We start from the raw sequence: 13,955 nt of genomic DNA, 5'->3' as shown, positions 1-13,955 counted from the left end.
AACATAATGTGAAGTTGTAGACTCATTGGAGCATGTCATCAGAAAGTATCAGTATTTACCTATTATTTACGATTGTTTTTGATGCTTAAGGTTATCTGACTGCCAGGATGTTTCAAGATTGAAATTGACAAAACTTAATCGCGGTTTAAAAGGCGTTGCACTCCTGCATAGTAGGTTTTTTGACAGCTCGTGTACCTGGAATTCCCCTGGAAGTGACTCAGGGAGATGGTGAGATGGCCTTAAGGCAGTTTAATTAATCTTGGTGTTTTGTGTGAGAGATGTGATACAATACATTGTCAATTAGTAGTAATACTGTGGCAAGTGTTACACATTCTTTATTAAACCCGCCGTGTTGGTGATGAAACTATGGGAATTATATAAGTAGCACCTGCCATGACACTTTTGCATTGGCTCTGACTCCTAATTGTATTCTAATTCATAATACTTCAACATAAGTTAACAAGGTTAATATATGTTAACAATAAGTGAATACCTCAAATTTCTCTTGCGTTTACACTTTGACATCGATCCTAAATTTAAGTTGCGTTTAAGTTGTGTGTGAAATAAAATTGCATTTCTAACTCAAGCTAATGTTGAATAGTCTATATAACATGTCATAGCATATGGACTCATTTCTAAACATATCTATTAGTTGTACTAGGAGCTCAGCTACATATGCCAGTTAGATAACATCTCCTATTGCTTGACACTGCCTGGCAGGTTGGAGACTTTCTGGTTGTGCTGAGCAAGACATCACTTCCTGTCCAACCAGAAGTGCTTCGCAGGATCAGTGAGAGAAGGTCATATCAAAACCTTTCTGAAGATCTGACAAGCAGGTAGGAATTCACATGAAATTCACAACGTTCTTCTTGAAATCCTATCGCTATCTTCAGAAAGCTTTTTGCGAGTTTTTGTGAATTTCCTTGCCTGCAACAAACACTGAATTAAAAGTGGATACTCTCTGTAAACAACTGAAAGTGAGACGTACATAGTGCTGTCTTTTATGGTAAGATAAAACACTTTATGGGAATCAAGGAAGCAATTCCCGTATATACAAGCTTATTTTAAAGCGAGACTACCTCTACTCTCAAACACTCAACTCACCACTTAACTCAAAGTTAAAAATTCGATACAAAAACTTAAGGAATCAAATAATCATGGAGCTCCGCAATGCCAAATCAAACTATTTTGAATCTCGAATAAAAAATGCTTCTGGGCGGAAACACCTCGGGCAAATTTTAAAAAATAGGATTGGCAAAACTAAATGATCATCATCAAAAAGAACTGACTACAGAGATTGCTACAGCCAACACCTTTAACAACTATTTTACTTCTATTGGTTCATCCCTGGCAAAAAATTTTGAAAAGTTTAATCATAATCCAGTAGAGCTAACACAAAGGATATCAACAAAAAGTTTAACATTCAAATTATCGCAAGTCGGCGTAAATGATGTAACCAAGCTTCTAAAAAAGTTAATCCAGCCAAAGCAACCGGATTTGATAACATTCCATCAAAATTAGTTAATGATGCTGCAGAAGCTATTGCTAATAATTAAAATTTTAAACTCCAGCTTAACAACTTCTCAAGTAGCAAGTAAAATGAAAATACCCTAGGACACTTATATTTCGCTAGTACAGTCAAACATGGATAACTCGAACTTGACGGGACCGAGCGAAAGTGTTCGAGTTATCAGAGCGTTCAAGTTATGAGAACACTGTCACAAGTGCATGTATTTATATATTTATTAGTAGATACATGTATATATACAAACTATAATAGAAATCAAAAGCATAAATGGCTTGTTTCAAATTAAATGCTTCTAATGTAAAGTTTAAAACGTTTTTATCAAAAAGTGTAGGAGATTTTTCTATCACTTGAGATTGTTTTGTTGTTTGAGGTGATGTTATTGCCAGGACATTTTTTAGATTAAAATTGGCAAAACTTGATCGTTGTTGAAATGCTCAGAAGAAAAGACATCTTTTTCTTTTGAGCGTTTTAACCGAGATCAATTTTGCCGATTTTTCTTGAAGTTTATGCGAAGGTCACCTCACTTTTCCATGCTTCCGAAAGGCGATCGCTAAGCGGATGTTTGGTAAAAATCAAAATTCACCAAACATTTAGAAAAGTCGTTAACAAAATTATTTTCCCGACGGTGGTAATAACGACGCCTATGATTTACAAAAAGTTGAGGTTTACCTCTATGACTTGGAATAAAGTGATTTTCTAAAGCGATAACAACCGTCTTGGTAGCCGTTGGGCAAAAAACTGTTCGAGTTAACAGAGTTGAGGTCGAGTTATCTATAGCAATTTATCATTACGTGGGAACGGACCAAAGAAACCGTTCGAGTTAACCAATGTGTTCGAGCTATCCTTGGGCAAGTTACCATTTGACTGTATTTAGTTTCCTGAGTGGCATACAGAGTAAAATTTCGCTGCAACTTAATTTCGCAGCTCTGATGAGTGCGAAAATATAGTGATGCGAAAATAAATGCAGTGGAACAAACATAATTAGATTCAGTCCAGTTCACTGTTACAAAATTGTTTTCAATTTGCGGCTAGTTTGTATTTGTAAACTGCAGGTAGAAATCTGTTGACGAGATCGATAATGCAATTTGATCGCTTGCTGCCATTTGTTTCTTGGACTATCAATGACGTCAAGGTCCCTCCCGCCGTGACTGATGCGGTACCAATGTGAGATCTCAAGTGTTTATAGCACGCGGTGGCCATGGCTCCGGGTTGTTATTGTTTTTGGTTGGTAATAAAATTCATCACTACAATAATAATTATTAAATTTTATGACTTTCCCTACCAGACTTTCATCATCATCAGTTAAAAATTCAGTGACTAAACTAATATCATCATCTTCCTCATTTGTCTTGGCTTTTCCAAAAAAACCTGTTATCGTAATTTGCTTTGCCATGCTGCTCAATTGGTGTATTAGCAGAAATGATAATGAGCTTTAGCAGAAAACGCCCAATGAGTCAACCACACACGAAAAATGCCTGCATTTCTAATACGTATGACGATTTTATTGTGAATATTAATTATTTATTATTATTCTTATATTTTCCCACTTAGACCGCACAGCAGGTGCGTAAGGGGCGTGGGAACACAGTGTGTTTACACTAATAAGTGGTTTCAAAATAAGATATTTTTTAAAAATTATATTGTGTTTTTCTATTTATTTATATATACATATATATTTTTTTACATACATTTATTTTATTCTGTCCTAAGGATTCATCTTATCAGGATCTTAACTCTCTTAGTGTACGGGGCCAAAAGGACTGATAGAATACATTAGTTCTTATATATGGAGTATAGGTGTTTGACTTTTGGCGGGTATTGTATCCTATGTTTTCGCATTTGAATGGTGGTTCTATGCCCTCGGCAGCACATCTTACAAACAGTTTATGCCTACCCTCTCTTCTTCTCTCCTGTAAGGACTCAACACTTGTATCTTCTCATAATTTTGTAAAACTTATCTGGCCCTTAATGTTAAAAATAAATCGTAGTGCTTTATTTTGCAACTTTTCATGCTGTTTGACATGTTTATTTTGATAGGGATCCCAGATTTGTTAGGCATATTCTAGTGTTGGCCTTACTAAAGAAAAATAGGCAATCTTTTTTGTAGGGGTTTCTGCAGATTTTAGCACCCTTCTGATCATTGCCAACTTCTGTGTAGACTTAGTTGTTATTTGTCTATGTGTTCATTCCATTTTAGATCTGCTTGTAGTTGTAATCCGAGATAAGGAAAAGAAAACACTTTATTTAGATTTTGTCCACAGAAAGTATATCCAGGGTGGCTATTAATGTTTTTACCAATTTGTAAGAATGTGCACTGGTCAACATTAAATTTCATTTGCCACTTAGAAGCCCAAGCCTCTAATGCAGAAAGGTCTTGTTTTAAAAGCGTTAATTTGTCACTCGTGTTATACAGTAGTGCATCATCGGCAAAAAGACGACACTGTGATTGAAGACAAGATGGTAAATCATTGATATATATCAGAAAAAGCAAAGGGCCCAAAACTGAGCCCTGTGGCACACCTGAACTGACTAGTTTTGTGTTAGACCTCTGACCCTCGATTTCAACAAATTGATGTCGATCGCTAAGAAAGTCAGATATCCAGGAAAGCAAGACATCGTTAATACCAATATGTGATAGTTTAAAGATCAGTTTACGATGATTAACCGTGTCAAATGCTTTAGAAAAGTCTAATATTACAACATCAGTTGTTTGTTTTTGATCATATAGGTGTGAAAGGTGTCCAACAGTATGAGCTAATTGAGTCTCGCAAGACCTATGAGGTCGAAAACCATGTTGACTGTCTACAAAAATGTTACCCTCAAAAATCTTATGCAAATATGAGGAAACTATGTGTTCTAAAAGCTTGCACACTATGCTAGTGAGGGAAATAGGTCTATAATTGTTTGGTATTTGTTTGTTTCCCTTTTTGTGTATAGGTTGGACTCTATGACCAAAGCTATTTAATTTCGCGTTTTCGCTCGTTCATTATGATAGTTTAGTTTCGCTAATGAAATTTTCGCGAGAGGATGACTCCGCGAAAACGCGAAAGTTAGATGAGGCAAATACATAAGTGTCCAAGGGTAACTAAAGTAAAACCCTTGTTTAAAAAAGGCTCAAATAAAGTTTGCTCTAAGTGCAGACCCATTAGTTTGCTACCAGTGCTAAGTAAGATAATTGAAAAAGCTGTAAATAAACAGATTATGGAATACCTTGAGGGTAATTTACTGCTTAACGATGGGCAATATGGTTTTAGGAGAAAGCGGGCAATATGGTTTTAGGAAAAAGCGCAGCACCAAGGATGCACTAATTAAATTGACTAATAATGTTTTAAAATCCTTAAACGATGGTAAATGTGTTCTTGGCATCTTTCTAGATTTTAGTAAAGCCTTTGACACAATAGATTATAACATACTGTATTCAAAACTCCACAATCTTAATTTTGACATCACCGCAATTTACTGGATCAAAAGCTATCTAACCGAACGCAAACAACACACTATTATCGGTAACACTTTATCTTCCATACTAGATTTAACATGTGATGTACCTCAAGGTTCCATCCTTGGTCCAACTCTTTTTAATTTAAATTAATGATTTAACACATGTCACCAACTTTTTCACACCTTTGCTCTATGCAAATATGACACTCTATGACACTAATCTCTTTTTCGAATCCTCTAACATCAACGAGCTCATAGATTGTTTAAATAATGAACTTCTCGCTATTCAAAACTGGTGCACTTCTAACAAACTCACCTTAAATGTTGATAAAACTAATTTCATGTTACTAAAAAAAAACCAAAATAAATTTCATCTAGCGAACACTCATCACTTTTTCATTTTCAACAAACCAATTTGTCAGACAGATCACACTAAATTCTTAGGCATTTTCATTGATTCTAATCTCACTTGGAAAAAACACATCGAATATTTACTAAAAAACTGAGACCCTTATCAGGCTTACTCTACCGCACATCTGAACACTCACCCCACATACCCTCTGCTTTTATTATACAATTCCATGGTTAATTCTAAACCTTCATATTGCATTGAGGCATGGGGCAATGCACCTCCCACCCATCTTACAAATTTAAAAACACTTCAAAAACGCATGATAAGGACCATTCACAAAAACCTCGCCCCACCCACACAACACCTCTTTTCAAATCATCATCCATACTACCTATCAGTTCTCTATATTCATATCGCATTATACTTCTAGCCCATCAAGAATTTCATTGTAATTACATCCCTTACACAATACATCAAACCCGTTTCTCAAATTCCTGTCTAAATCTCCCACAATCTTCTTCCCAGGGTTGGCAAAAATATCGATATTTTTAAAAATATCATATTACTGATATATATCATGATATTTATTGATATTTATGATATTTTTGAAACAAATTACCTTTTCGAAAAAAGTTTGAAGCTAGGTTGAATTTGTATGGTGTTTACATTGTGATTGATGTATTTTATAGGTTGTATGGGACCAGTCAGCAATGTTTAATACCAAACACTCGATTTATTGTAGGCCTAGTATAATAATAATATTTATAAATATGAAAATGTTCGTCAAACATTGGATTGGAAATAATGGCATAATAATGGAAAAATGGCAAACGAAATAGTGCAAATAGTAAATACACACTATGATAGTCCAAGCATGCTTTAATGTCCTACTCTTGTCTAGTTTGGGTATTTGTAAACAAATACAGTGAAACTCGGATAACTCGCCCTCGGATATTTCGAACACTTGGTTAACTCGAACGGTTTTGTTTGGTCTGTTCCCACGCAATGATAAATTGCTTCAGATAACTTGACCTCAACATCGTTAACTCGAACAGTTTTTTTGTCCAACGGCTACCGAGACGGTTGTTATTGCTTTAGAATATCACTTTATTTCAAGCCATAGAGATAAACAACAACCTTTAGTGGTTCTTAGGCGTCATTATTAACACTATCGGCAAAATATTTTCGTTAACGACTTTTCCAAAGGTTTACAAAAAATCAAATTTTACCAAACATCCGCTTGGGGTAGCCCTCCGCATGCAAGGAGAAGCGAGGTAACCTTCAGATAAACATTAAGAAAAATCAGCAAAACTGGTTTATGTTAAAACGATCAAAAGAAAAGTATATCTTTTTTTCTGAGAGTTTCAACCGCAATCAGGTTTTGCCTATTTTAATCTGAAAACGTCCTGGCAGTCACATCACCTAAAACAAACAAACGAATCTCAAATAATAAAAGGAAAATATTTATACTTTTTGATAAAAATTGTTAAAACATTACATGAGAGGTCCCTTAACTTGCAACAAGCAATCAATGCTTTTGATTTATATATAGTTTGTATATGTACTGATAAATACAATAATACATGCACTTGTGACAGTGTTCTCATAACTTGAACGCTCTGATAACTCAAACACTTTCTCTCGGTCCCGTGAAGGTCGAGTTAGCTGAGTTAGCCGAGTTTCACTGTACCAGCTTGCCAGCCTTCACCCCACCGAGACAATTTCTCAGTTTGCTGTGAACCAGTCCACATGATGAAAACACACACTCAACACTAGCAATCAGAGTTATATCATCATATTTATAGATTTTATACTGAGCCAGAATCCTTTGAAACTTTTCATTGAAAGATTTTTACAGAAAATGATGAGATGAGTTACTCCGTCATATCAGTGAGTCAGTGTAATGTGCTTACAATTATGTTTTTGGGTGTCAGATTGTTCAATTAAAAATCATGGATTATGAAGTTCAAAGTGTTTTCAGCAGGCTGGTCTTCCAATAAGGCAATAAAATATAACAGTTTAACATGAGATGAGATAATCAGGTTAGGGAAATAGTACTGGGATGAAGGAACACAATTTAGATCTGAAAAACTCTTCTCAACTCAAACACTAATTAATTGGTCTAGCCAATGTTACCTACTTGGTCTGGCTGTCTTTGTTTGTCTGTGTTGGGTAAGCCTAATGCAAGCCCATATGCAAGTATTTGATGATTTTAGGTATTATTTGGCATTTTTGGGCTGTTAGCAATAGTTGTAAGGTAAAAACGGAATGATAAATGGATATTTTTCAAAAATATCGATATTTTTGACCTAAAAATATCATATCTATCGGCGATATATATCGATGATATATATCAAGCGATATATATCAAACATGGTTAGAGTGTCAGTCTAATAAACAGAATGTCAAGTGTTCAAGCAGCATGGCGGCCAACAGGGTTAGAGTGTCATTAATTGCATGTATAGAATTTTGTCAGGAAACAAAAATTAACACAATTAAAACAACTGCTATTGTAACATTTTATCAATTGTGACAATTTGATATTGATTAAAAAGTCGCTTTTTATTTCCTACGAATCTGGGAGTCACCTTAAACAAATCTCAAAGGAAGCTGAATTCAGATAGGAGGAATTACGAGGAAAACTGTAACTTGTCCAATGAGAACCACTCATTTCAACAAATCGAATCTATGTAAATTATTTCTCATTCACAAATTACGAAGGCTTATAAAGCAGAAATCAGTAGTTATTATTTAAAATGACCACTGACAAATGACCAATGACAAATGACCACTGACAAATGACCAATGACAAATGACCACTGACAAATGACCAATGGTAAGAGAGAAAATGTTTAGGATTATCCTTATTGTCTTAATTTTAATTACAGACAAGCTGAATGATTACCAACAGTGATTGGTCTAAATAACTTGCATAGAAATTCAATGGTGTAACGTCGTACCATATTTACCTGGTTAAAAAAATGCTTTCCAGCTTTTGAAGGAACCAAACTTCTCAAGATACTATTTTACACTCAATGGAGACAGTTTAAACATAACTATAGTGTCATTGCAGGCGCTTTATCATTCTTATCAATTATAGTTAATACACACAAAAAGCTCATTCTAAATCAATATTGTAACTCATGTAGTTGTTGGTAAAATACTCACTAGAGTGTCAGGTGGAGACAAGTCTGCACATCTAAATTAGTATTCATGATAAGATATTAACACAGTTGAATCGTGAAAAGTGGCAGGTGGCGTGATGACTAGGTTAACAATCTTCGATTTCAAGGCCATGGATTCAATCCCGGCTGCGATTGATTTATGAACCTGATGTTATAAACTTAGTCTACAATGTTTCTAGGGCTATGCAGTTTTGTAAGACAATGTTTCTAGGGCTATGCAGTTTTATAAGACAATGTTTCTAGGGCTATGCAGTTTTATAAGACAATGTTTCTAGGGCTATGCAGTTTTGTAAGACAATGTTTCTAGGGCTATGCTAGGGCTATGCAGTTTTGTAAGGTTATGTTTCTAGGGATATGCAGTTTTGTTAGACGATGTTTCTGGGACTATGCAGTTTTATAAGGCAACCTGTATGCTTTGGTTATATAACTAACTTTGGAAAACATTAACAGCAATTTACTTAGAACGGTGTTTAAGGTAAATCAAGCCTGTAAGGTGACAGGTGATCTGTTATAGAAACTGATAGGTTTTTGGTGTGCTATTTATTAAGAAACTTGATTTGCTGTTGATAGATAGGAAGGGCACCACAAAATAGCATTGAGGCTTTTATTAGCATCTTCTGCTCACAAAAATGGTGTGAGCATGTGACACACAGCTTGGTGCTTTCGCCTTTATGAGCATTCCCATTTATTGTGAGATCACATGACTGCTACCAGCCAGATCTTGTATTAGTATTGGTATAAGGATTGATGATCCTAGGAGCAATTGTGGCTGGATGCTTTTCCTAATACCACCTCCTGGTCCTTCTGTGATTCGAACGACCGACCTACTGATCATTAGCTAGCATACCAATCATTGAACCTCAGCGACTGTCTTATGTAAAGGTTGATACCAAAGCAATGAAAACCGGAAATCTGCATAGATCATGGCTTTACCTAATACCATTAAATAATCATTCCAACCGATGGTAAAATCAAAAACATTGTTATATATATTTTTCAAATACCATTTTTGGGTCATTACATTGTGCTGAGATTCCACCTCACCAAGCAAATCTATAAATAATATATTGTGCTTCATCAAAAGATGAAATGCTCCTATCTCTGGAATAGTGGTGAGATTTTACAAAGACCTGTGGTTACCTTTGAAGGCCATCTGATAGCATGGGGAGGTATGTTACGTAGTCATTATGAAAGTACTTGTCTATAGACCTGCAATCATTATGACAGTACTTGTCTCTAGACCTGCAGTCATTATGACAGTACTTGTCTCTAGACCTGCAGTCATTATGACAGTACTTGTCTCTAGACATGCAGTCATTATGACAGTACTTGTCTATAGACCTGCAGTCATTATGACAGTACTTGTCTATAGACCTGCTGTCATTATGACTGTACTTGTCTCTAGACCTGCAGTCACTATGACAGTACTTGTCTATAGACCTGCAGTCATTATGACAGTACTTGTCTATAGACCTGCAATCATTATGACAGTACTTGTCTATAGACCTGCAGTCATTATGACAGTACTTGTCTATAGACCTGCAGTCATTATGACAGTACTTGTCTCTAGACCTGCAGTCATTATGACAATACTTTTAGGGTCAACTACAGCAGCAGTTCAAGTGATGACGAGGACGTAAGAAGTAGGTCAAACATCTCAGTCGGCAGCCTCGCCCGCAATCACCAACAACGTCGGCAAAAACAATTAGAAATGTTGGAAAAATTTGAGAGACGACTCCGAAGTCATCAGTCTCAGGTTTGGTTGAATGCTTGCTGATCCATTGGAGCAGATTTCCAGTAGAATCTGGAATCATGTATGTTTGTTGGTTTGCAGGAGCAATTGTGCACGTCGTTTAGTCAAAAGAAATAAAATGAACTGGCTTATTAGAACTCTTACAATAATTGTCTAATATTTCGGAGCTAATCTGATCAAATGTTCGCTACTTGCAGAGAGACAAGGAGCCAGAAAAGGAAACTTTGCTAAAACAGCCCATGTTTCTTCATTCACTTGACATCTCAACCGCTATCGATGGGTGTGTTAGCTGGAATGTCTCAAACCTTGTCGATGTCTATGGAGAGGTAGCCGAAGAAACATTCTTTTACACCCTCACTGAAGGTTTGTACCCTTAAGAGAGACAATCCACCAATAGTGGTGGTGAAATAAACTGGATCGTTTTGTCGGTAAACCAAATTATCCTTTATAACATTGTTACCCATTGCGAATTAAGTTAGTAGTCATAAATTAATCATCATTTTGTCCTCATTTCAATTGTGTAAGCCAAACACCTGTAAAATGGTGCAAATATGATCACACCACATGCTGATCACACCACATGCTGATCACACCACATGCTGATCACACCACATGCTGATCACACCACATGCTGATCACACCACATGCTGATCACACCACATGCTGATCACACCACATGCTGATCACACCACATGCTGATCACACCACATGCTGATCACACCACATGCTGATCACACCACATGCTGATCACACCACATGCTGATCACACCACATGCTGATCACACCACATGCTGATCACACCACATGCATTTATATTTGCTTACTTCAAGTAATACAATGCCTACAAGACTAGATTTTAGAAACAAAAAATTATCACATGAAACTTGATATGTAATCCAATTATTTTTATTACATTGGTTCAAGAAACTGTATCTCATATTATTTTGATGCATCTTACGCAGTTTTTGATGGGATATTAACAAATAACAAATTATAACTCTGTTTAAGACATTTGTTATTTCAATTTGTTTATTGAACAAATTTAAATAACAAAAACTGAAATGAAAACAAAATAAACGGGGTTCAGATGTTTATTTTGCGCACCACTATATGCTCAGTCTTGATTTGTGAAATTGTGATTGATATTTAAAAGACATACCTTGATAACAGGTCTTGGTAATTGTGTCCCTTGCAGGTAAAGAGGAGCTGATTCTCTTTGGAGGGGTTCATCCAGGCATAGAACAAGGGGTTCACCGGGCACCCTCCAGCTCCCTCCAGGCTCTCAATACTTCTCTCTTTTCAATACACGGACACCTCGTCTAGCCGTGAATATTTGCTCAAATCTTGTCTAGCTTCATGGCTTCATAAACAATGCCTATACACCTAGCTAACCCATAGACACATAGACATCGAGTATGCCTCTATTTATAATATGCAATTATGCTATAGAGTTTTGTGTATCATACCACAGTTATCATACTAGTGATAGAGTAGTCATAAGCCTGCCATAAACATTTTATGTAATAAATTACTTTGTCTTGCCATGTGTAATCCAGATAAATAACTACCATGGCCATATGTGGAGTTAGAAGTTGTCATGCCCTGGATGCTTTAAGATTTCTCTCTAGATAAGCATGCAAGGTTTGGTCACATCTGACACTAATAATTTTCCTTTAATACAGTTTTTTATAGTGAGAGCTTTTAGTTGAAAACCACAGACTACCTGCATGTGATGTCAACCGTAGATGTTACAGATATTACTGGTGTCACCTCCTCTAGATGCTATCTTGAATAAAAAATAAGCCTGTGGGCTATCCTACCTACAATATCTGCAGTATGATAGCTAGACATGTTTCCACTGTTTAAAAGACTAATGCGAGCTGTGGGTGTATTCTAAATTGGCAAGTTGTAAATAGCGCGGATATCGTTAAATTCAAGAAGCAAATAAGAAAGGTTTAGCCTTAGTATTCTCACTTTCTTAATTTTCAGCCTGAGAATGTATGCATAAAGAGATAAGAACAGATGTATCTAAGGCTTATCTCGGATATCCCGCAAATCTTAAATATTAAAATAATTGTTAACAAAATGTTGGTCTTTTAGATAGCCTTAGCACCATCACTTTTAGCAATGAATACAAGTGTGTGCCACAAGTGGAGAAAACCGAACATGTAGCAGAAGACGGAAGGCTAGATATGGATATCAAAATAATAGCTTTCAATGTGTACTCATCTAGTATTTCTCTATGCAGCTGCCAGACATGGGCTGCCACCAAGAATACCTAAAAATATTTGCAGATTTTACAGGTGAATGCTAGGAAACGCGATCGATGGTTGATGGCCAAAAAATATCAGCCTACAAAAATATACAATAAAACCAAACAAAAACCAATAAACAGTAAGTCACCCAGAGAAGACTGTGTCTGTATGGTTACATCATGCGCCTACCTGGATAAACATGAGAACAGCAAGCAATGAGCAAGTCCGAGCAACCAATGAAAATCTCCCAAAGAGCACGGAATATTAGAAAAACGTCAAACTAGACATTGACAAACTAGGCGTAGATACAACCATAGCTAACGCCTTCCCACAGAATAGCAGACAGAAGATATTGCTGATACGCAGTAAAAGTCCTTGCTGAAGGACGGAAGGTTGTATAAACGGAACCATCCATTCTATGGACGATGATCAAAAGCTATTGTACTCATAATCCAGTAATCGTTTTTTGGCAATGAGTTTGCAATCGAGCTGATTACTATGCCCATGTCTATGCCGATACCTATGCCCATACCTATGACCATACCTATGCCCATGTCTATGCCCATACCTATGCCCATATCTACGCCCATACCTACACCTATGCCCATACCTACACCTATGCCCATACCTACACCTATGCCCATGTCTATGCCCATATCTATGACCATACCTATGCCCATATATATGCCCATATCTATGCCCATACCTATGACCACACCTAAGCCCATGTCTATGCCCATATCTATGCCCATACCTATTACCATGCCTATACCCATGTCTATGCCCATATCTATGACCTTACCTATGCCCATATCTATGCTCATACCTATGACCATACCTATGCCCATGTCTATGCCCATATCGATGCCCATACCTATGCCCACATATATGCCCATATATATGCCCATACCTATGCCCATATCTATGCCCATACCTATGACCATATCTATGACAATACCTATGACCATACCTATGCCTGTACCTATGCCCATACCTATGCCCAAGGCTATGCCCATATCTATGACCATACCTATGCCCATACCTATGACCATACCTATGCCCATGTCTATGCCCATATCTATGCCCATACCTATGACCATACCTATGCCTGTACCTATGCCCATACCTATGACCATACCTATGACCATATCCTGTGAGTAATATTTAAGCTCAGTTATATTTAAAGCTCAGCAGAGGGAAAGTATTTTGTCTATCTAGGTCGTCTTACTTATCTAGGTCATCTTACCTCATGTTTACTATCCTTAATGAAAAACCACTTCCTCCTGAATAATTAGCAATGATTAACTTTTTGTTTGGAATAAATAGAGGAGAGTAACGAATTAATGAAATCAACAAAGGGCAGTGTGGCACGCGCTATGGTCCCTGTTTGTATTAATATTCCTGTTTTTGTTGACTATTTACACTGTACGGCTATCAGACA

General features: G+C 36.5%; 2 protein-coding genes across 3 annotated transcripts in view; both read left to right on the top strand.

The window, feature by feature from the left end:
* LOC137408403 (F-box only protein 42-like) overlaps positions 1-12,072 on the top strand; it is a 41,693-nt gene extending 29,621 nt beyond the window's left edge. For both annotated transcript variants that reach the window (XM_068094919.1, XM_068094918.1), the window contains 4 exons: positions 721-836; positions 10,106-10,262; positions 10,457-10,622; positions 11,455-12,072. In XM_068094919.1, the coding sequence (XP_067951020.1) occupies positions 721-836; positions 10,106-10,262; positions 10,457-10,622; positions 11,455-11,582 (567 nt within the window). In that variant the 3' untranslated portion in view covers positions 11,583-12,072. The remainder of the gene's footprint in view (positions 1-720; positions 837-10,105; positions 10,263-10,456; positions 10,623-11,454) is intronic.
* A 268-nt stretch (positions 12,073-12,340) lies between these two features.
* Positions 12,341-13,675, top strand: LOC137407858 (tetra-peptide repeat homeobox protein 1-like; the record flags this gene model as incomplete). Its single annotated transcript, XM_068094239.1, has 2 exons — positions 12,341-12,427; positions 12,992-13,675. Coding segments are annotated over 2 exons (771 nt in total), but the record flags the coding sequence as incomplete, so codon positions are not given.
* Between the last annotated feature and the right edge of the window lie 280 nt (positions 13,676-13,955).

Source organism: Watersipora subatra, chromosome 11, assembly GCF_963576615.1.
Source record: "Watersipora subatra chromosome 11, tzWatSuba1.1, whole genome shotgun sequence".
In the NCBI taxonomy this organism is placed as follows: domain Eukaryota; kingdom Metazoa; phylum Bryozoa; class Gymnolaemata; order Cheilostomatida; family Watersiporidae; genus Watersipora; species Watersipora subatra.
Note: the sequence above shows the minus strand (reverse complement) of the source record. Positions and strands in the feature narration are given on the sequence as shown.